The sequence below is a fragment of the Aulonocara stuartgranti genome (assembly GCF_965226115.1).
Source record: "Aulonocara stuartgranti genome assembly, chromosome: 4".
In the NCBI taxonomy this organism is placed as follows: domain Eukaryota; kingdom Metazoa; phylum Chordata; class Actinopteri; order Cichliformes; family Cichlidae; genus Aulonocara; species Aulonocara stuartgranti.
Window position 1 is genome coordinate 15612205 of NC_138942.1, and position 21626 is coordinate 15633830.

Sequence of the window (21626 nt, forward strand, 5' to 3'; positions counted from 1 at the left end):
CCTCCACAGTATGTACCACTAGCAGATAGAGGAAGTGGCTGACATCCAGAAATCCTGGCTGGACAAAGCTGGACTGAAAGACAGCACAGAGCCACTAATCATAGCAGCACAGGAACAAGCTCTGAGCCCAAGATCCACAGAGGCTGGGGTCTTCCACACCAGGCAAGACCCCAGGTACAGGCTGTGTAAAGATGTCCCCGAGACAATCCAGCACATAACAGCAGGGTTCAAGATGCTAGCAGACATAGCATACATGGAACACCATAACCAAGTGGGCGGCATATGTTCAGAAACATTTGTGCCAAATATGACCTGGAAGTCCAGAGGTGAAAATGGGAGATGCCTGGTGTGGCGCTGTAGTGTAAAGAAAAAAAAAATCAAAATGACCTTAAACTAAGTCACAATAAATTGTTTTGGGATGTCCAGTAGAATTTTACAGTATGTGATCAGCTGATCTTCGCTGATCTGGGATTCACTCCTGATTGTGGATTTACACACTGGAATTCAACAAGATACAAGCAAATATTACATGAGCTATCAAGGCTGAGTTCCAACCCCTGAATAGTATGAAGCAAATATAAAGGTGGATCATCAGCTTAAATTTAGATTGATGTCTGATACATTGTTACATGGAAATTCACAGCAATGACAGCCAGTTAGACAAACTTCATCACAGAACTGCAAATTAACCAGCTTAGCCTGCACTAAACTGCATTAAACTATCTAGTATTTTCATAAAACCTCAGAATAAGTTATTCAGGAGGATGTTCTTCCTAAATACAATATTTGGATTAGGTTAAGATGGATTTAAAAATGATTAAAAATTAAGTTCTGGTTTTGCAGGTAAATGAAGACATTCTTTCTTCTTGTTGTTCTTTCATTGTTAATTCAGATGACTGATCACCATTTGAACTGCCTGTGAGATGCTACTCCGCCTGCCTCGCCCCCCAAAAAAGTCAAATAATCGGAAACACCAGACCTATCCCGCTGGGCGGGAGCCCCACTTCCCTCCAGTTGTTTATTAAGCCTCTCTCAGCCCGAGAGTGAAGGAATGGACAAATACATAACTGAATCACTCACGACAGGCATCATCCGCTCTTCATCTTCCCCTGTGGTAGCATGGGATTTCTTTTTTTCAAAGGCAGTTGCTGAACATCAGGTTCACGTGAGGCAAATCCTCCCTCACTTCTTGGAAAATAGGTTTTTTGTGAAGGGGGAGAAATGTGAATTCCATGTGAACTCTGTGGCTTTTTTGGGTCACATCATTGAGCAAGGGAATCTGAAACCTGATCCAGTAAAGGTACATGCAGTGGTGTAGTGGCCCGAACCCTCCGATCACCAGCAGCTTTAGCTTTTTTTTTACCGGCATTTTATCAGAGAGTTTAGTAAGATCACACTTCCACTCACCAGACTAACCTCACCAAAAGTTCCATGTCAGTGGGACAGAGCGGCTCAGCAAGCCTTCACTCAGCTGAAAGAGAGGTTTTCTACAGCTCCCATCCTACAGCAGTTTATTGTGGAGGTGGATGCGTCTAACTCTGGGGTGCGGGCGGTCCTGTCTCAACAAAAGGATGACAAGCTCCACCTATGTGCCTTTTTCTCTCGCCAATTCTCCCCCACAACGTATAATTATGACATCGGGGACTGGGAGCTGTTGGCTATTAAACTTTTATAGGAGGAATGGAGGCACTGGCTAGAGGGCCGCACAACCATTCATTGTATGGCCTGACCACAAAAACTTGGAATACTTTTGGTCATTCACACGTATCAACTCCAGGCAGGCCTGGTGGGCTTTGTTTTTCACCTGTTTTGACTTTTCTTTCACCTACAGACCAGGATCACGGAACGTGAAACCGGATGCGCTCTCCCAGCAGTTCAACACCACAGAGGAGGAGGAAGACCCCGGACTCATTCTCGCACCTTCCTACCTGGTCGGGGCCATCTTCTGGGAGACCAAAAATGCAATATATGCATTTCCAATATTTTCCATGTGTCCCAAGTCAAGCCTGTATGCTCCAGCCCGGTGTGCCCTCTTTCCAAGCCTTTGTTTTGGTTGTGCTCGCCCTCCCCCTCTCTTTCATCACTCTGCCTGGGTGGAGCTCATTGCGAGCTTTCCCTTTTGGCCCACGCACCTGCTCCTAAGCACACACTGGTGATTCATCTTGTTCTCTGGCCACTACTTAAGGCAGTGGCTCTGATCTCCTTGTTGCTGGACTATTGAGTTTGATAAGTTAGTGTAAATCCAGCTTGGTGAATTCTAGTGTGCTTGTGTATGTAACTAACTGTGCTTAGACATCTCAAACTGTGGAAACTTAAACGTGGATGTATACAGTTTAGAGTGTCGTGCGTGTGGATCTCTCAAGCGGAGAGAATGAGTGACAATGATTTGTTTCTCTCCCCCGACCCTACCCCGCAGACCACTGGAACCCCTGGCTTTCCCTCCCACCTGTATATATTCTGCACCTGGTGTTTTTGTGTAAATAAAAGAACAGTTAACTTGTGATTCCAGTCTGTCCTTGTCAAGATTCGGCTGTGCAGGCAGGAGTTGGACCCAAAATGCAGACTCCTGGACACGAGGGATGAACTCAAAAACTACAGCTTTATTGCAGGCAAAGGAAATGGCATACAACACAAAACTAAACTAAACTGGAAAAGAATAAACTAAACTCACGGGGAAACACGCAGAGAAACATAGCCATGATGGGACACACACACACACACACACACACACACACACACACACACACACACACACAACCCTGACACAGAGAAACACAGGGCTTAAATACAATGGGCAATAACGAGGGGACTGAGACATAGATAGGGGAATAGAGCTTGGTGAAATCAGACATGATGAGACCCAAGGGAAGTACATTCATGCAGGACACAGACCTTCAAAGTAAAACAGGAAATGTAACACAGTGACGCGGCCTTGACTTGGGGCTACAACTGACGGGAGACAGATCAACTGAGAAGCACAGAGACCAAACATAAGGGAGGCACAGAGAACACTAAATACTGGGAATGATTACAAATAACACAAAACACTGGGTCACACCCAGGACAATGACAGCGCCTGAGTCCGTGTCGTCCAATTGTTTTTGTTTTGAACTCATTTGCTGATTTTGTTTTTATGCCAGGCCAGCTATCAAATTTTTCAGTGATGTCACAATTCTTCCCTCTTTTTGTTCTTACTGACACAAATTCTGCAGTTTTTTATGCTCTATGTGGAAAAACAACAGTACTTTTGATTATACCCTGTTTTATTGAATGTTGTTAAAGACAACATGCAAAAATATTTCACATACACCTTTCATATATTTAAAAAAAAGTTGCAGTCTACGATCAACAAAATTAGGACTTAAATACTTGGCACTTTATGCTAGGACAGTAAATAAGACTAAAAGCTGCATGTAAGTTCTAAGATTTACAATTTTAAGAAAAGCCAATTATATGCATATTGACTCAGTAGTGACTTCTCTTTCCTCAACATATTACTTTTTCATGCAATTGCAGGCTTCACTGAGTGGGAACACAGGTCAAGACATATTTGGCAATCAAGACAAACTGAGACAGGACAAAAAACAGATAGAAAATTGTGACCAAACAATATGCGCTTTTTTTTTGTTCTTTTTTTTAAATGTTTTTATTTTGTCATATCTTTAAAATACATTAGCAAAACAAGAAAAAAACCCTAACATTTAAACAATAACATTGTATATAAACATTTTGAATTTCAAATACTGAAATGAACATTTTGTTTTGTTTTTTTAAATTCCTAAACATTTACACAAACATTCACAAAGCAAACTCTTGAGAGCAAAACATACTCTGATTTTTAATTTCGACAAGAAAATAAACCATAAAACTTCTAAGGAACAATTTGAAATCTCGAATTGACACTATAGATATTACAATAAAGGTGGTGTACAAAAAAAATCTATTTTACTTATTTACAGAAAAGTGCAATAAAACTATTCATTTCAGTGATTTAAAAATTGCAGGCAGTGGCAAGAGAAATTTCTTCTGCTAATGATTCAACCTTGTTTAAGCAGACTGTAAACCATGGGCAACTGAGGAATAACTTTTACTAACTGATAATGAAAACTAGGGCTGAACAATTCGTCGTGTTTTTGTACCTGAAATCAAATTTTAGTTATATTGTTTGGTCAAAGCTGTTTACTTTCAAATATATATTTCAAATCTAGTCTGAATTAGAATATATGTTATAACAATCGGAAATAATTTCAATAACTCATTCACCACTAAAAGGCATCAGGTATTGCACATTACTCTCCATAAAAATGGATCAGTTTGGTAATCTGTCCGCGAACCAGCTTGCCGGTTTTTGGTATTTCTTTTTTTTTTTTTTTTTTTTTGTGTCCCGTTTGGATCTTTAGCCATCAGAATTGTTGTCTTAAGGCCAAGAAAGATGCCAAGCGGATTTATTTTACCAAGTGGATCATCATGGCCTTGCCATATTGGTCCATTTGATTGACCTTTATTATAATTATGAATTTATTTTATTTTCGGTTGCTACAAACGGGACAAATATGACTGGGGGATAGGACAGGGAGAAAGAATGAAAGAAAGAGAGGGAGAGAAAGAAAACCAAAGGGGAGAAGAGACGGTGAGAAGGGGGGGAAGAAAGAAAAAAAAAGATAAAAACACCTGGATCACCTGTATGGAGAAAAAAAAACAGAAGAGAACGCAAACAACAAAGAGCAACATAATAAAAAAAAAAACAGCACCATCACAATAAACTAGCTAGCAGTAGATAACAGTAGATACTAAATATTAAACGATATTGTGCAGCACGTAAGATAGACAGCGCACAATGTGCTTTGAGGCAGCAGCCAAGAAAGGTGTAGTCCGCGTCTGTGAACACCCGTGTGTACACCTGTGTGCACACCTGTGTGGATCAGCATGCTTGTATTCCAAAGGTAAAGATCTGCTAGGGAGTGTGGGGAGCCATAGCCCCGTCCACCAGGGTATGAAGCACGTATGGAGGAGATCCAGGCCCCAGATATCCAGAGGCCCCAGAGTACAAGGACCCGAGGAGGACCACCAAAAGGGGGGGAACCGTGCTCCCCTCCTGGGAAGAGCTGAGTAGAACCCCAAAGGAGAGGTCACCCAGCAGCTACGGAGCAGAGGCCAGAGGGGGTTGCAGTGGCGTGCCCGCGGGCTCTGCCGGCAGCCAGCTGTGCCAGAGAGGACCGAGCTTCAGGCCCAGAGGCCAGAGGGCATCCCATCCCCCGGAAGGGGCCCAGCCGGGCCACAGGCGCCAGGCCCCGCCAATCAGCCACCAGGAGTGAGCCGGTACATACATGAGCGCCCAGCCCCAGTCGACAAGGACCACCAACACACCAACGTCTGAGGGCATCAGCCACCGGCAGGGAGTGTGGTGAGGGGAGATAGGCCTCCGTACTTTGGAGGGCCTGAGATGTACCCAGAGAGGTTGAGTCTAAGACCCAACCTGACATATAGACACAGACGAACAGGCACACGCGAACACAAACGTGCATTCCCACCCCATATGCACAACCAAATACTCAGCACTCACCCAACGTTTAGACAGACACAAATAGACACTGCACAGACAGTTGCACTCCCCAAACATACTCTATATCCCAGGTCCAGGTACCCCCGCCCCCAGAGGGGCAAGCCACACCTAAACCCAGGAGATGTAACCCTTCTCTCTGGGGTGGAGGTTTTTGGTATTTCAGTTTTGCAAAGTGACTAAATCTGACTTTGCAGCACCACGTCTGGGCCATTTACACATATAGTCAATGTGTCAATGCCTTCAACGCATGTGTTGAATTGAACCACATTCATCATAGATGTTATAGTTATATGTTAAGTGCATAAATGTGTTATCATTACAGCATCTAGTTATCATTAAAATACATTTGTGAGAAAAATGACTCCCTAAACCCAAATTAATGTTATAAGAACTACTTAAAATAGCAGATGGAACTCTAGAAAAAAGGTTTCTGAGGAGAAGGCTTTCATTTTAGTCGGTCTGACCCCAGTGCCATCCGTTAACACGGAGGAGGCGGGGTTTATGATCTACAATGCAGCCAGCATAACGGGGAGCTGTCAGGCCGCCCACATTTTCTACAGTCATTGGTCCACGCTCTTGGCCTGCGCACCTGCAATTATTCCACTCACCTGCTGCGCAGGGCGGCGGCTCTGTGTTACTTGTCGCTGGATCGTGGCGCTCGTGTTTCTGTGGATGTCTAACTTGTGTTCTCTTCCCGTGTACAGACCCTACTGGACGCTTCCCTATTTTCCCTTGTCTTTGACGTGAGTTAGGATATTCGTATGTGGACGTCGTGTATCGTACAAAAGAGGAAGTGTGAGGGACTGGCGATTGAGAAGAGGAGTTTTGGACGTGTTCATTTTTCCCTGGATTCCCGGGAGCACTAATTGCTCTGCACTGTTGTTTATAGCGCCTGGTGTCACTGTAAATAAACTCTCTTTAATTAAAACCTTAGTTCTGCGCTAGAGTCCGCTCGTTCACCTTGACAGGATCAGAAATTACAATTTCTTTCAGTTTCTATTCTTGGTCATGGATGGTTTTGTGCGAAACAAACTGACTGAATGGAAACTAAGTGACTGGATTGAGGCATTTGAAGGTAAATTATTACTGTGCATCAGTGATGGGTACAGATATTGATACTTATACGTTTTGTTAACTCTGAAAAATAATACCTATTAATACACATTTTCATATTTACTCCACAAAATGTGCAAGAGAAGATGTCCTAAGACTGGAAAGTGATACTTGCTTAAAATAAAAGGGAATTAAATGTGTTCAAATCATACATCAATGCAGAACTCCTTTAAAAAAGTGTTTCTGAAGTAATTTTATAAATAATCGTTATTTCTGCTATTTAACTTTATTACAGCTCAAGAAATTGATAAGGAAAGTCTGTATCTTCTCAATGATCAGGAAATTGATCAATTGATCACAAAAGCTGGACCTAGAGTAAAATTCAAGGATAAACTAAAGCTGTTAAAGGTAATTAAATCCTTTAAGATTTCTTTCCTTTTTGTCTGAAAAACCTCACTCGTGTTAAAGTTTACAGATGAATTTGTTGTAGAATTATTATGGTGCATAAACTACTTAACTATCAGTGTGTCTATGATAGCTATATTATTCACATATTTTGCCAATATGGATTTGCCATGTTTTCATTATGTTAGGAAGAGCAAAATACAACTCAACCACAAAAAGAAGCCGTCAATACTTCTGGTCAAGTAAGTCAAAAACAGTTTTATTATAGAATAGATAGATAAGGTTTTTAAGTGTGGATAATTAAATAATAGTTTATTGCAATAGTAAATTGTGCCTCAGATGGACAGCAAGTAGAGAGTGATAAATGAGATGAGGAGATGGGAGGAAGAAGAGAGGCAAAGAGTGATTCATAGTCTAGTTTGTTTTTCACAGTTTTGTTGCCTTATGGTTGCTGACATGGCACTTTCACCAATCTTTTTATTATTATCTCATAGCACTTGTTTAATCAGCTACCATCTCTCCTATGGACTTTTTACAGTCTCCAGTTGCAGCTCAACACAGCCCGTTCCTCCTGCACTATCAGGAGCAGGATCAGCAGAAACTCCTCAACAGCAGCATTGTACCCCATCAGGTAAAACAGTGATATAGTATGATGCGATTCCGTATTAGATTCTTAAAGAATGTGTGTTGTTGTTCAGCCTGGTTCTATGTGCCTGTTTTTAACTTTGAGCACCCGCCCCTTTAAACATCTCTGCATGGCCCTGGTGGTGGGCGGATCAAACCAAAATATAGATGCCAAAGTTTGTTTTGATATTGATAAATAGGAGCATAATGAGATTGATATTAGTTTCTGTCTTGATACATGCTCAATCATCCAGGTAAGTAAATCCCAAGTTTTCCCAACTATATAAAGTGCAAATGTTTATAAGGTTGGGGAAACCTGCAGTTAGCTGAGACTGAAGAAGTCACTTGGATGAGCGATGAAACGTTTCTCCCACTGAAAACAGTCCAGATGAACAGAATTAACTTTTTGGGATACTGGTTTCTGTTTCTTTGTTACTCCTAGAATCATCAAAGAGGCAACCTAAGGGCAACCTCTATCTAAGTGCTGCTGCTTTCAAGTGTCATAATAACATTTATTGTGATTGAAACAAATATCCCGAATATATCATAACCCCTTTGTGTTAACTGTAAAAGGGATACTGTGCAGTTACTATATTTAAACTACAAGTAGATGTGATACAGACTTCTCATTATATGTTTTCTGTCCTTGGGTTTAATTAATAATCCAAAGAAAAGAAAATCCCCCAAACACTTACAGGTCATGAAAATTCATTCTGATTTAGCAGTTTGATCCACCATCCACCATAATTATTAAAAAGCATCAGTATCTGTATCAAAATCGTTGATACTGGGCCTTTATTTACTTAGTATAAAAGGAATACCAAATCCAGCAGTATCTCACACCACTAATGTGCATGGGGGAAATTCATGAAAGTCCTATCGTGTCACCCTGCAAAAACCACACCCTGCTACATAGTGATAGCAACAGCTGATTTGGATCAGGTAAGGGTTATTGGAAATCAGATAATGAAGCAGCATGCCTTCATTCTTCATAAATATACACTAAGGTGACCTGAGTCAAAGCAAAGCCCCAGTCACACAAGCCTGACCACCCTGCGACTTAAAGTTCTTACAACCTCCACCAACCACTAAACAATTGATGTAGTTGCCTGATGTTGGAATACACATTTTACCCTAACAGCTGGTGGTTGCCAGGGATGGGGTGGTCACCAACTGGTCTGTGTCACTGGTGCTGAATTAGGCAGAAACATTGACTCATGGGATCATGTTTACTGAGAGGCAAGAATGCAAAAGTTTTCCTTTTTTTTTTTTTTTAATCACTGTGCTAGTTGAGAATATATGTAAATATAAGTGTGTACATTTTAAAAAGTGCATGTGAATGTTTTTGACAGTTTGTTAAAGAACAAATTGTTTCTGTACAGGAGCAATGATTTCTTCTATAAATTCAATTATGCATACATGTACAATTTATAATAATTTAACTTCATGTGAAAGTTGAATATTTATATGCTTCCACAGGATTTGCCATCCATAAGTGAAAAAGGTGAGAAAAATGTATCTTACTCTCATTTTAATACATCTAATTTATTTATTTATTTTCACAGTATTATTTTTGCAACATCTAAAATACACCATAATCAGAAGTTTCAATATTCATAGATTTTTTTTTAAATTTTATCATTTTGTTTAAATCCAAAAAGGAAAAAGAAAGTCAGAACTTTTTCAGAGTGAGTTCGGCGAATGGCAACCATCTCCTAAACGACAATACAACTCTGCAGCAGGATCACAGTCAGGTACATATCAGTGGACCATATTTGCATTACATTGGTTCCAGGTTCCTACTTATTAGTTTTTTACTTTCCCTCTGACAGAAACAGAAATACTGTCTGATGTCAAAGACATAATGAGACGTGTCAGTGAAAGACTACATGGCCGTGACAAGCTCAGCGCTTTCCTAAAGTGAGTAATAAAGATTTCCTATTTTTGTTGGACGTTCTTCCAACCATTTCCAAGGAAGTTGGGACAGTCTGTAAAATGAAAATGGAAAAAAAAAAACAACATTCATGAAATCTCTTACTCTAATATTTTATTGACAACAGAAAACAAAAACATATCAAGTTCTTAATCTGAGAAAATGTAACATTTTAAGAAAAAATAAAGGTTAGGAAGGGGGGGGGGGGGGGGTAGAAAGTAAGTTGGAGCAAAAAGAAATAGTTGGAGGAACATTTTGCTGATATTGGGTATAATAAAGATTGTGGCATCCAGTCGAACTGAGAAGGCCAGAACTGATGGTTGTTGAATGACTTTTATTACTGCTTGCTGTGTATGAGACAACGAACCAACGTAAGAGCTAGACAAACAAAGAAAACAATTGCATGCTATACATATAACATCATTTTAACAGTTCATTACATTAGTTTAACTAATGATTATGGTGCTTTCTATTAAACTATACAATACAAATTATACATTTCCGATTGCTCAAATTAAATTATGTAGATTGCATACCTTGTTCCCCTGTCGACTGTAGCTAGAACCATTCATTTTTATACAGTTTAGCCGTGTTTTTCTCTTTTTTTCTCCGTTACCAGTAGTTTACCGTTTTCTTGCGTCTTTTGTACATCAAGCTAGTTACCGTTACAACATTCACTTCCGTTTGCAAAGGAAGTTACCAAAATAAAGGCACAAACGTTATAGTATGTGTATATGAGCTGGCTTTACATATCCACCTTTACATTAAACTAAAGATTTAAACTCGGTCAGAGCTCAACATGGAGCTGTGTAGTTTGTTCCAGTAGTAAGGCGATTTTTTTCAACACATTTTAAAAAACAAATCTTTCTGATTTTACTGCATTTTCAGTTTGATGTTTCTGAGAATGGGTCAGTTAATCCATATTTAATCTCTTTCAACAGGGATCAAATCAAAGATTTGGAGACAGAAAGGAGACACCTGGTTGGTGTCTTTGGTAGAACTGGGGCTGGAAAGAGCTCTTTAATCAATGCCATCATAAATAAGGAGGGCCTGTTGCCTTCTGCAAGTGTCAGTGCATGTACCTCAGTAATGATAAAGGTGGAGGCTACCAATGGATCAAAGTATGAGGCACACATCGAGTTCATTACAAAAGAGGTAGAATGAAATATGAATATGGTGATTCTTGAAGTAAAGTAATGTGTTAGAAAACTGCTTTACTAAAATTAAGATATAATTTATTTATTTTTTAGGATTGGGAAAATGAGGTGCAGTCCCTAAAACAGGCTCTTGAAGATCATGATGATGATGATGATGATGATGGTGGTAATGATGATTGTCTTGACCGTGATGGAAAGTTATCAGCGCTGTATGGAGAAGAGTGGAAAGAAAAATCAACTCTCAGCCTCATGGACAACAAATATTTCAGAGATATTCCAGAGTTTCTGAAGCCCAAGATAAAAATTTTGGAAAGTGACTCAGTAAGTGTGCAGTAATACAGACCAAAATAAAATCTGGTTCTTCTTCTAGAACAAAGGAATACTTGCAGTTTAAAGCATATATTAGACCACAGTTTGGGTGAGATACATAGCAGTGTGTGGCTTATGAACATCACATAGTGAGCAGTCAATAGTTACCCAAGCAGCATTAAGCTTCCCTGATGCTGCACCTTTGCAGCAGGAAGATGTCCACGCTATGTAATGCCACCCTAATGGAAAGTGCAGACAGAGACAAAGCACTGGTGAAGCAGATGTTGCTGCAGTTTATTGCTGAGCAGATATATGTCGGCGATATGTCGATGTGCCTCATTTCCAGAATGTTTGACATCCATCAAACAAGAAACAAAAAAACAAGTGAAATTGTGGTGGTTAAAATTTTATGGTTTACTATCCTGTTGCTGTCTGATTATCCTGTTACTATGGAGCTTGCAGTTTTCTTTGTGGCGGTGTTGAAGAGTTTCACATTTGTAAAACTCCTGCTCAGAAGGTCGAGCAGGTCACCTACTAATCGGAGGGTTGGGGGTTTAATCCCTGGCTCCCTCAAGTCTGCATGCCAAATATCTACAAACCCCCAGTTGATGTTTGATGCATCCATCAGAGAATGAATGTTTGTAAGTGTTAGCTAGAAATAACATACCCAGAAAAAAGTGCTTGGGGTAATGAGGCAAGTTTTATAAAGTGCTTCAAATGTTTACATGCAGTAGAAGAAATCACTATATAAGAACCAGGCCACTTACTGTGATCCACAGTAAAATATAAAAAAGGTTTCTTTTTTTTTTTTAATAAAAAAAAAAAATCTAATTACTTTGGATTTATTTTCCTGGTTTTAATTTCAGATTTTAGGATGTCTTATTTTAATTTCCCATCTTCTTTTTCATGCAATCATTAAAATCTTTGTTATGGGCACATACATTCAATTGGCTTGTATTTATCTTGTTTGTTTGTTTTTGCAGGCTGAAGGATTGTCTGAAAAATTTGTGAGATATACAAGAAGTGAGTCAAATGAGACAGAAGAAGTAAAGAGGTGGTACTGGCCACTTGTGAAGTGTGTGACTGTCAAAGTGCCAGACAATGATTTTCTTGATCATGTCACACTCGTGGACCTTCCTGGAAACGGTGACTCTAATAGAAGCAGAGATCAAATGTGGACAGAGGTAATTCACAGAAGTCATGTTATCTTTCTTCAAAGCATTAGTTATTTATAATTTACATGTATTCATTTCCTTTTCAGTTTATTGCCAGTTGTTCTACAGTTTGGATTGTGACTGAAATGACTCGAGCAGCATCAGAAAGAGAAGCCTGGGACATCCTGGAAGGTGCCAGCAGCCTGCTGGGAAATGGTGGCGAGTGTCAGCAAATTCATTTTATCTGCACCAAGTCAGATCATGAAAAACCAGATGATATGTAAGTCAAATATACAAAAAAATCAAATTACAAAGAAAGTTACACAGATAGTTACAGATACACATGGTGACCATATGATTCACTTTTGTTGCTTTAAAAGTTTAAAAGACTTTGTTTAAAAGTCATTATTAAAAGTTATACATTTAAAAAAAATCTATGTATATGTGTTTTAATAAGTTTCTAAATAGATAAATGCTGTTGTAGAAATTTAATTAACAAAGTCCACAGACACATTCGGCTGTAATGAACATTCGTTATTATCATGCGCATGAGAGAGAGCACACGCAGTCAGGCGCCGTCATGCAGTCTCTGAAACAGAAGTGCAGCTCTCACCTTTATTTATTCCCCAAAAAAGTGAGGAAGTCCGAAAGTGATCATACAGCACATGACGCAGCTCGCTCTGAAACCTAACTGAACAATGCGTATCCTGTTTCGTGCTCTTGCCGTTATCACCACCTGCAAAAGGAGTTATTTTTTCAACTACTGAGGCTGAAATAAGTTCATCTAGTTTTAGACTGCTCAGTGGAAGTTTTCATTACAGTGCCACAACTAAGTATGCACACAAATGCTTGAACCTTAAATAAGAATAATTGAAATTTTCCATTACAATACTAACAATAAATTACTTTTACATCCAATTTTTATTTCCTTTCTAAAAGATACAAAGTCAAGAAAGCAGTGAAGAATGAATTCAAAAAGCGGGAAACGATTACGGTAAATTTACAATCTGACAGCAAAATCTAAAACAATTATTTTCTTAAACGGTCCAAAAATAAAAACTGACTAACAAAAATGTTCTCAGAATCACTTCAGTGAGGATAGTTTCCAAGTCTTCACAGTGAGCTCCAAAGAGTTCCTCAAAGGGGAGAATGTAAATCCAGATGTCAATGGTAGGTGAAGTCACTACCAGTGATGGTATGTTTTTGTGTAACAGAAAATGTATTGCTCAGATTTATATTTCTTTTTCAATTTCTAACAGAAATACTGAAACTCAAGGAAATTTTGAAAAATCTAAATGACGCTCATTCAGAGACCTCAAACTATGTGTCTGGAGCTCATGGGATTCTGTCTTTGATTCAAGGAGCCAGAAGCAGAGAAGTGGTAAGATCAGGCAATAAAGCCTCATTTATAATCTTCTTAAAGAAAATGCATAAAATAAAAATGTTCATAAAATGTTCACTAAAGTTTACTAACATATATTGTAAGGCATGCTGACCTTCACTGAAAATGTGGGATACTGGACATCATAAATCTATATGTGGTAATTTATTATTAGTGATTGAAAGAGGAGAGATTATTTGGAAGAACTGAATATTATTTATTGAGATACAGAATTTGATTAAATAGTTATTTACCAATGAGACTCCAGTGAACCAATGAGAGCACAGAAATGATGGGAGTTAGGACAGGACCCAGAGAGTCTAGATTCTTGGGGTAGTGAAAATAGTAGTTTGGATGGGGCTCTGAGTGACCGCAGGAAGGTTGAGGTGAAGTTGGGGAGGGGGCAAGTTGCATGAATGAGAGTCTGAACGGCAGAATGACAAAAAATCATATAAAAACACAGAGAACAGAGGATGATTGATTTGCAGAAGGCAAAAAATGATCAGACTAGAGTAATGAGTTCAATAGTGTGGAAAAATGGAAGTGACATAACGAATAGACAGAGGCAGACAAATGATGACAGACCTGTCTGACTGAACTTATGCATGAGATTCCTGTTAAAAGCCTGGGTTTCTCAAGACCGCCTCAAAAATGAGTAAAGAACCATTATGTGATGTTTTACTGCTTTAAATAATGATCTTTCTTTTTTTTCAGGTTGAACAAAAAAACGAGGTGTGTGCAGTCCTTGAGGGGAACTTGAGCATCCAACATAATCGAGTCAAAAAAGCAATTGAAGACATTACAAAAGCTTTTGAACAACACCTACGTGAGGGAGTTGAAAAATCCCAAAATTTATGTGAAAGAAAACTGAGGTCCTTCTTACACCCCAGTGTATGTGTTTTAATTACAGGATCAAAACCTCAGGATACTTTGTGACCATGTGTTTAAAAAAAAATTAAATAAAAATTCTGTTTTGTTTCAGAAAACAAGTGGCAGATCTTTTCACAAGACGCTAAAGTCTGCAGTTAGGAATGTTGGCATCCAGAAACCAAAAAAAGGGAAGCGAAAAGACCTCAACATGATATTAGCGTCTTATTTGACTGAAAGCATTGATGAAAAATTCAGAAAGACCTTCCCGTGAGAATAATTGAATTCTGAACAGCATCAATATGTACAACAATACATGTATCCAAATCGCACTATATCATAAACTTGCTAATACTGCTATTATAAACCACATCTTTGCCCCATTCAGAAACGACCTAAAATGTGGAAATTTCAATGGGGCCATTGATGCGTTTTCACTCAACACTGATTCACTGATTGAAAAGTACAAAAATGTCAAATTGCAACTGACATTTCTCCAGACAGAGGTAAAAGATCATGCCATTCAAACTTTTTAGCTCATGTTTTCCTCATGTTGTACCCACTAAGAACTTGAAAAATGAGGCCTAGGTGGGTTTCAGTGTGCTTTGCCCAGTTGGGGTCCATTTAGTTCCCAGATTTTACCAATATAACATCGAGATGGGCTTATAAAATGGGGCCATTATGGAACCCGCGGACAATCCCACTTAAAACCCACTTTTTAGCCTATGTAGTGCCCACATGGTACCCACAAAAAACTTGATTTATGGGGCCCGGGTGGGTTTTTGTGTACTTTGCCCAGTTGGGGCCCATTTAGTTCCCAGATTTTCCTAACATAACACCTATATGGGCATTTAATATGGGGCCATCACGGAACCCGCGGACAATCCTATACGGGGCCCATTTTTCAGCCCATTTCAAAACCATATGGGCCCCACATATAAATGTTGGCTGGGGAACTTCCCTATCCATGAACCTGTTAGCTTAGCTATTATTAGAAAGTCATTCAAACACTGAACTTGTAGTTATTTTACCTTAATGTTGTTTTAAATAATGTTAATCTGTATTTCATGTCTCTAAGGAAAAAAAAATGAAGACAAAGCTCAACAAAACCATCCTCACACAAAAGAAATGGATCTACAACAGTCTGACAGAGACAATCAGGAGTAACATGAAAGGATGCTACAAAGGTAAGAAAGAGGTGAATTACCTTATTTTTCGTGTGGCCAAATAAACTACTACATAATGGCAGCAGCCAGTGGCACATGCCAAATAACATATTTAAGGAAATTTACTTCTAGTCATGAACTTAACACTCGGAGCATCACGGTGAAGAATGGCAAACAGGAACAAAACTTACATGAGGAGGTAACAGAACTAACTCAGAAATACAATCTTCCCTTCTGGAGCAGCAGTGCAGTACCTCAAACCTCTGCCTATGTCATTTCCCACAACTCCACCCCAAACAATATTGCAGGACATAAAATCTCAGAGCCTTTTATACACTGAAGTTGGACTAGCTGGTATATAATGATGTGCTACATAATCGCTAGGAACATACCTATGTTTGCATAACATAAACACAGTGAAGCTGGAGGATGAATGCTAACTTTTTTCCACTCGATGAAAGTTAATGTGGGGGTTCCCGATGATTAGGGAGAAATGCATTCACATGTCAAGATGCTGTAAACGGACCAAACTTCAGTCAGGAGAACAGCTGAGATAATCCATCCACAATACGAGGTTAGTCATTAATATAGTGCAACAACATGGGAGTAGAGCAGCTGTGAGAGAATTCAACAATAATGAATCAATGTTACGTGTTAAATATCAACACTTCACCGAGTTCTTTCGATTCCTCATAGGCATCTAATGGAAGACAACACACTGCTCACTAGACCATTTTACACTTTTATTACTTCCAGAAGGGAGATGCGTCCTACATGACACTCTGCCACGAATCTCCAAATGGCAGTGTGCGCTTAACAGTTTTATTACAAACTGTCTCACTCTAGTCTAAACCACAGTATTCTAGTACATTTCCACTGAGAGATGATTCCCTGTTATCTACTTCTACAGACAAATGTGGGCGAGAGTCTCCAACATTCTACCACTAAAGGACACGTAGTCTAATGCCTTTATTATCAGGGTCGTGTCCACTTAATACTACACTATACAGTTATATGACATTTTGGTTAATATAAAGCATAGCATTGAGGCGCTTCAGGTAATTTTCATTTTCACATTTCACATACGGAAGTGGAGGAAGCAAGAAGAATGAGTTGAGTAAAGTTTGACTTATCTTACTGTTTTGTTTTGCTTAATGCGCCTTATAATCCGATGCGCCTTATGGTTAGAAAAATTCGGTATTTCTATTCAACTGTGCATGAAAATGATTGTCTCCTTGTAGAAGCAGCAGCATTTGAAGGACCAGGCACCCTGAAGAGGATGAGGGACACTATTGAGAGACATGTGGAGTCAAAGAAGTACATGTTTGAAGAGGCAAAAAATGCCATGTTGGAGCAGTTGAACGATTTGAAGGTTTTTTTTTTTTTTTTTCAAGCAGTCTTGAAACATATCAAACCAATAATTTATCTCTTGTCCAGTTATTCTTGGATTCAATAGTTGCCTATTTAAAAAGTAACAAAGGCTTTGATGATAAATTAGGAAACTGTCCTGAGGACGCTGAAGAAAACCATGGAGGAGTCCATTGAACACTCACTCAAGACTGAGGCCTGCTCACTGCCAGGTAAACAGAATATATAAAGTGTTAGGAATCCTCACAATACAAACACTAACAATAAATATTTAATAAAAACAAATACTTTGTTTTTAGATGTTTTGGAACATCTTGAGATGGTGAAGAAACACTGTGATGAACTTAATGGCGATCAAGATGAAAAAAAGTAACCACACTGGGTAAATCTTAAAATGTCACAAATTGTTTAAAAGGCTGTGATCATGAACTATTTTTCTGATTATTTTGAACAATGTTTTTAGTGCTGTTAGCATTAATCATGTTAATACACGTCATCAAAGTTAACACGATAAACATTTTTAATGCACTCAACCCATCTGTAGTGCAGAATAGACAAATTTCGGACAAACTGCCTGAAATGCGTTGACAGAAACATTCAGAGGATTTTGAGTCAGTCTGTTCTCCAGATGAGTTAATTATTAATCGTGTTAGTCGTGATGACGGCGTTAGCGTGAACTTCTAACCCCTCACAGGTACTAATCTTCGTTAACTCGTTAACAGGGATTTGCCAGTTTTGACGTGTTAACATGGATCGGTTCACGTTAACGAGATTAACGGTGACAGCACTGGTTTTTATTTAAATTTAACTGATCCATCCAGCACCCATTTTTCATTTGCTCCACAGAAACAGCTGAGGCCTGATAACCCACAGGACATCCCTGAGGAAACACTGATTAGAGACACGAGGTCTTTACATATTATCACAGTAATATTTGTTTTGCTCTCTTTTAATGTTGTGTTTATGTGTACTTTTGACTTTTTAATGAATTTTATACAAAAAGCATCTTGAATATTATAGATATCAATTAAAACTGCTAATATTAAGGTGTTAATCACAAGTGTCTAAATCATGTTTTGATTTCTTTCTTTTTAAAAATTTGTTGTAGTTTTTAATCATTTATAGCAGAGCGTGAAGACATGTAATGCATTCTCCATTCAAACCTGAGATTTATGGTTTTAATTGTAAGAGTCTGAGATTACAGTTTCCAAAAGCATTTTGATTTTTTTGCTTGTTTTAAATATCATAATTTAATGTTTTAAGTTGATGTGTATACTGTTGGTTCATTGGGACGGGAACATTTATTTTAATGTAAGTGTTTATCAGTTAAACATTGAGCCTCATCCAGCACTGAAAAGGTACCAATTTTACATCACAGTTCTAATGACAAATACTTGTTTGTTGCAGTTATACAATATGTGTACATGACAAATAGTGAGAAATGGCTCTAAGTAAAGCTGTAGGAAATCATCAGCTACTTCTGTCATCTCCCTGCCATTTAACTTTTTCTGGGTTTGGAATTATTGGTGAATATATTACAGTCTGAGTTTAGGTTCAGGTTGTTTCTTTGTTATTTTTTGTTACGTTAAATGTTTAAAATTTTAATTACTTCTATGCATATTGTTAAATTCCTGTTTTGATTTTTGTCTTCAGTAATTCTCTCGTGTTTCTTCCACCCACCATACTTTATTTCTTCATGAAACAGTTCATTCACGTTTAGCATTTACTGTCATGTTTCCTGTAACCTTAGTAATGTCATTACAAAAAGGTACTAAGGTGCTTCCTTTATTACACTGGTGATACAAAGATATTTACATCTCATAATTTTAAGTGACCATACAGTTGTTGAAGAAAAAGATGAACCAAACTGAGATTGTTGCATAGAGCATTTAAATGTTAATTAATGCAGCACACTGTGATGCAGCTAGTATATCATTTAGCTTTCTTGCTTCATCTGTACTGATTCTAAAAGAATGCATGCATTTGATATTGTATACTGTTCAATAAATCTTACGTGCAAGCAAATATTTATTGTAATCATTAGATAGGAAATTTGTTTTTAACCCAGATCTTTTTACCCTAAAATCACCAAAAAATTGATTGCATTGCGTGACAAACATACAGTGGTGTGAAAAAGTGTTTACTCCTTTCCTGATTTCCTACTTTTGTGTTTGTCATACTTCAGTGTTTCAGAACAGCAAACAAATTTACAAATCAAACAAAAATAATACTAGTAAAGACAAAATGGAGTTTCTAAATGAAGGTCCCAAAAGGTTGATTCTGTTCATCTGGACGTAGCGTCAGAGGGAGAAACATCCTTATCCAAGTGACTTCTTCAGTCTCAGCTGACTGCAGGTTTCTCCAACCTTATAAACAGCACATTGCACAAGGACTGAAACTAGCCCACTGAATAAACAATGGACTGCGAGGTCAGTTTCTTGATCATTAATATGCAAATTGTCATGACCATTGATTAGTTGCCTTGAGTACCAATCACAGACTTTGGGAATGTCTACAATCACAGCATTGTAAGATGGCAAAAGATGTACCCTTATTCCCCCTCCTCGATTCAGAGATGATCTTTGCCTTTTCACGTAAATGCCCTCCTCGACTCCCCATTCAAACCAGCGTTCCTTCCTAAATCCCCCGTTTGAGGATTTGAAACATTAAAATGTGACAAACGTACAAGAAAAAAAAAAAGAAAATCAGGTAGGTGACAAATATGTTTTCACACTACTGTAGTTTTAAACACTACACAAAAATTATTCTACAATCTAAAACTAAGGACCTTTTCTGTATATTAGTATTTTATTTTTGTCCTTATTATATTTTATTTATGATGTTTTACATAGTTTGTGTAAATACAGTAAATTATTTTTAGAGATTTTTGAAAAATAAACATGACCGCTGTTAATATTTGGCTTTATTACCTTATCATAGGCGAGAATTTAATATCTAAGTAGGATCCTTGTTTGAAACCATGCTGAACGTATTTACTGGGTCATGAAACATCGGTAAAGCAAACAACAGAAAAGAAGCTCATGTCAAAAACTTATGGCTAAGTTATAGTTAGGTTAGTTTAGCTAGGTTATAATTTAACTGTATTGTGAATTAAATTCAATGAAAATTTAAATAATTTCAGATTTTATTCTGGACATTGAAGAAAAAAGACAATCTGACATTTTAAATGAAATAAATCATCCTTTAAAAGACACACACAGCAATGTGGGAGAAAAACATCAATGCTGAATGCTACAAGTGCACAAATATGAAGTCAGCGTGGTGCTGCAGTGAACGCATCAGTTCACACAATATTTCAGAAATACTATTTCATTAAAATGTCCATTTACAAGACCAAATGTCTTGGTCTTGTAAATTTATTTTTCTACAGTCATTTCTGAAACAAAGTCCACACTGAATGCCGGCTGTGCATCTGTGGTCGTGTGAAGCTACATTAATGTAACAGCATGCCAGAGTGTAAACACAGATATTTATCCTTTTTCCGTTTCATTAGGCATTTAAACCAAATACTAAAACACCCTGATACGACTCAGACTTGGAGTACTATACATTTTATAGTACACTTAGCATAAAGAACAAAACAATGCACGAACTGGTAATTAAAGCCCTTGAAGGAATAAATCATATACATTAAAATATTGTATTTTCAGAACAACTACATTATGTGACTGTTTGTGTGCAACTTACAGCTATAAGCACTTGATATTAAATATATGCATGCTAAAACATGACAGACAACAAAGGCAGAGTACTCAGGCACAGAAATGTTTTTACGTGTTTTCAATTGAGCTTCTTGTGGCTTACATTTAACTACAGCTACTTATTCTTTTCTTCATCATAACAAGCAGCTGTTGAAACTAATAATTTCGGTGAGTAGCAACAGTGACCAACAGAAACCAACAGCGCTGTGATCGTGTTTTTGTGTGTGAATACATTCGTGTGAATTTCCAAAGCTAACTGAAGGACAATCATGTGGTTAGCAGGTCACAGGTCGGGGCATGTTTTGTCATGAATTAGCCCAGCGAGTGTTGCTTCTTCAGGTTCTCTGTGCGCTTCACCCTCTCCTCTGGGGTCTTTCTGTACCAGCTCCTAAGAGAAAAAAGTCACACTGTGGTGACTTTAAATACGTCAAAAGCAGGGTGTGTCTGAAGACTGCTACTTTTATTAATATGTGACAAATGATTTTACAATTCTAATTAATTAATAGAAAAAAACGTTTAAATCTTGGTGTCCAATGCACTGAGAAAGAATGATTATCTAGAAAATGACTTCAGGAAATGGTTGTGTTATAAAGTTGTTTTACAATCTGGACCAGTACAGACTTGCCCCTGACGGTTAAGTTGTCCTGGGGGCACAAACTGTTTGTCCTTGGCTTGGCTTCAAGATTCCAGGAAAGGGATACTAAATGTATGTAAATAACTTCTGGGGAATATAATCCAGAAATTACATAGAGGGAAACACAAAATGAATTAAAAAGTAATAAAATCCCACAGCCGTGTCCCACACCTGTTGGTAGCGGGGCATCTGGCTTCTGCTGCATCTTTCTAGTCTGTGCTGGAGATTCACCAACCCTAAAGAAGTACCACATGCACCACTGATCACTGGATCTCAGCAGCATTAATGTA

The 21626-nt window shown here is 38.2% G+C and overlaps 2 protein-coding genes across 5 annotated transcripts in view; both read left to right on the plus strand.

Annotated features, from left to right (window-relative positions):
- LOC309705480 (nuclear GTPase SLIP-GC-like) overlaps positions 1–5287 on the plus strand; it is a 116536-nt gene extending 111249 nt beyond the window's left edge. Inside the window, exon 17 of the mRNA XM_082531357.1 lies at positions 5271–5287. The gene's annotated coding sequence lies outside the window, so the exon portion shown is untranslated. The remainder of the gene's footprint in view (positions 1–5270) is intronic.
- Positions 1–19089, plus strand: part of LOC309705463 (nuclear GTPase SLIP-GC-like) — a 43841-nt gene extending 24752 nt beyond the window's left edge. The window contains exons 6-23 of one of the 4 annotated variants that reach the window (XM_082531302.1): positions 9125–9149; positions 9307–9399; positions 9478–9565; positions 10520–10733; positions 10829–11056; positions 12028–12228; positions 12306–12478; positions 13138–13192; positions 13281–13368; positions 13458–13579; positions 14294–14470; positions 14562–14716; positions 14835–14952; positions 15525–15633; positions 16854–16984; positions 17111–17192; positions 17280–17349; positions 17827–19089. In XM_082531302.1, coding sequence (XP_082387428.1) covers positions 9125–9149; positions 9307–9399; positions 9478–9565; positions 10520–10733; positions 10829–11056; positions 12028–12228; positions 12306–12478; positions 13138–13192; positions 13281–13368; positions 13458–13579; positions 14294–14470; positions 14562–14716; positions 14835–14952; positions 15525–15633; positions 16854–16984; positions 17111–17192; positions 17280–17349; positions 17827–17836 — 2139 coding nt within the window. In that variant the 3' untranslated portion in view covers positions 17837–19089. Of the gene's footprint in view, positions 1–9124; positions 9150–9306; positions 9400–9477; positions 9566–10519; positions 10734–10828; positions 11057–12027; positions 12229–12305; positions 12479–13137; positions 13193–13280; positions 13369–13457; positions 13580–14293; positions 14471–14561; positions 14717–14834; positions 14953–15524; positions 15645–16853; positions 16985–17110; positions 17193–17279; positions 17363–17826 lie in introns of those variants that run through there. The other 3 variants (XM_082531303.1, XR_014276558.1, XM_082531304.1) reach the window with 3 other exon arrangements.
- Positions 19090–21626: the final 2537 nt, after the last annotated feature.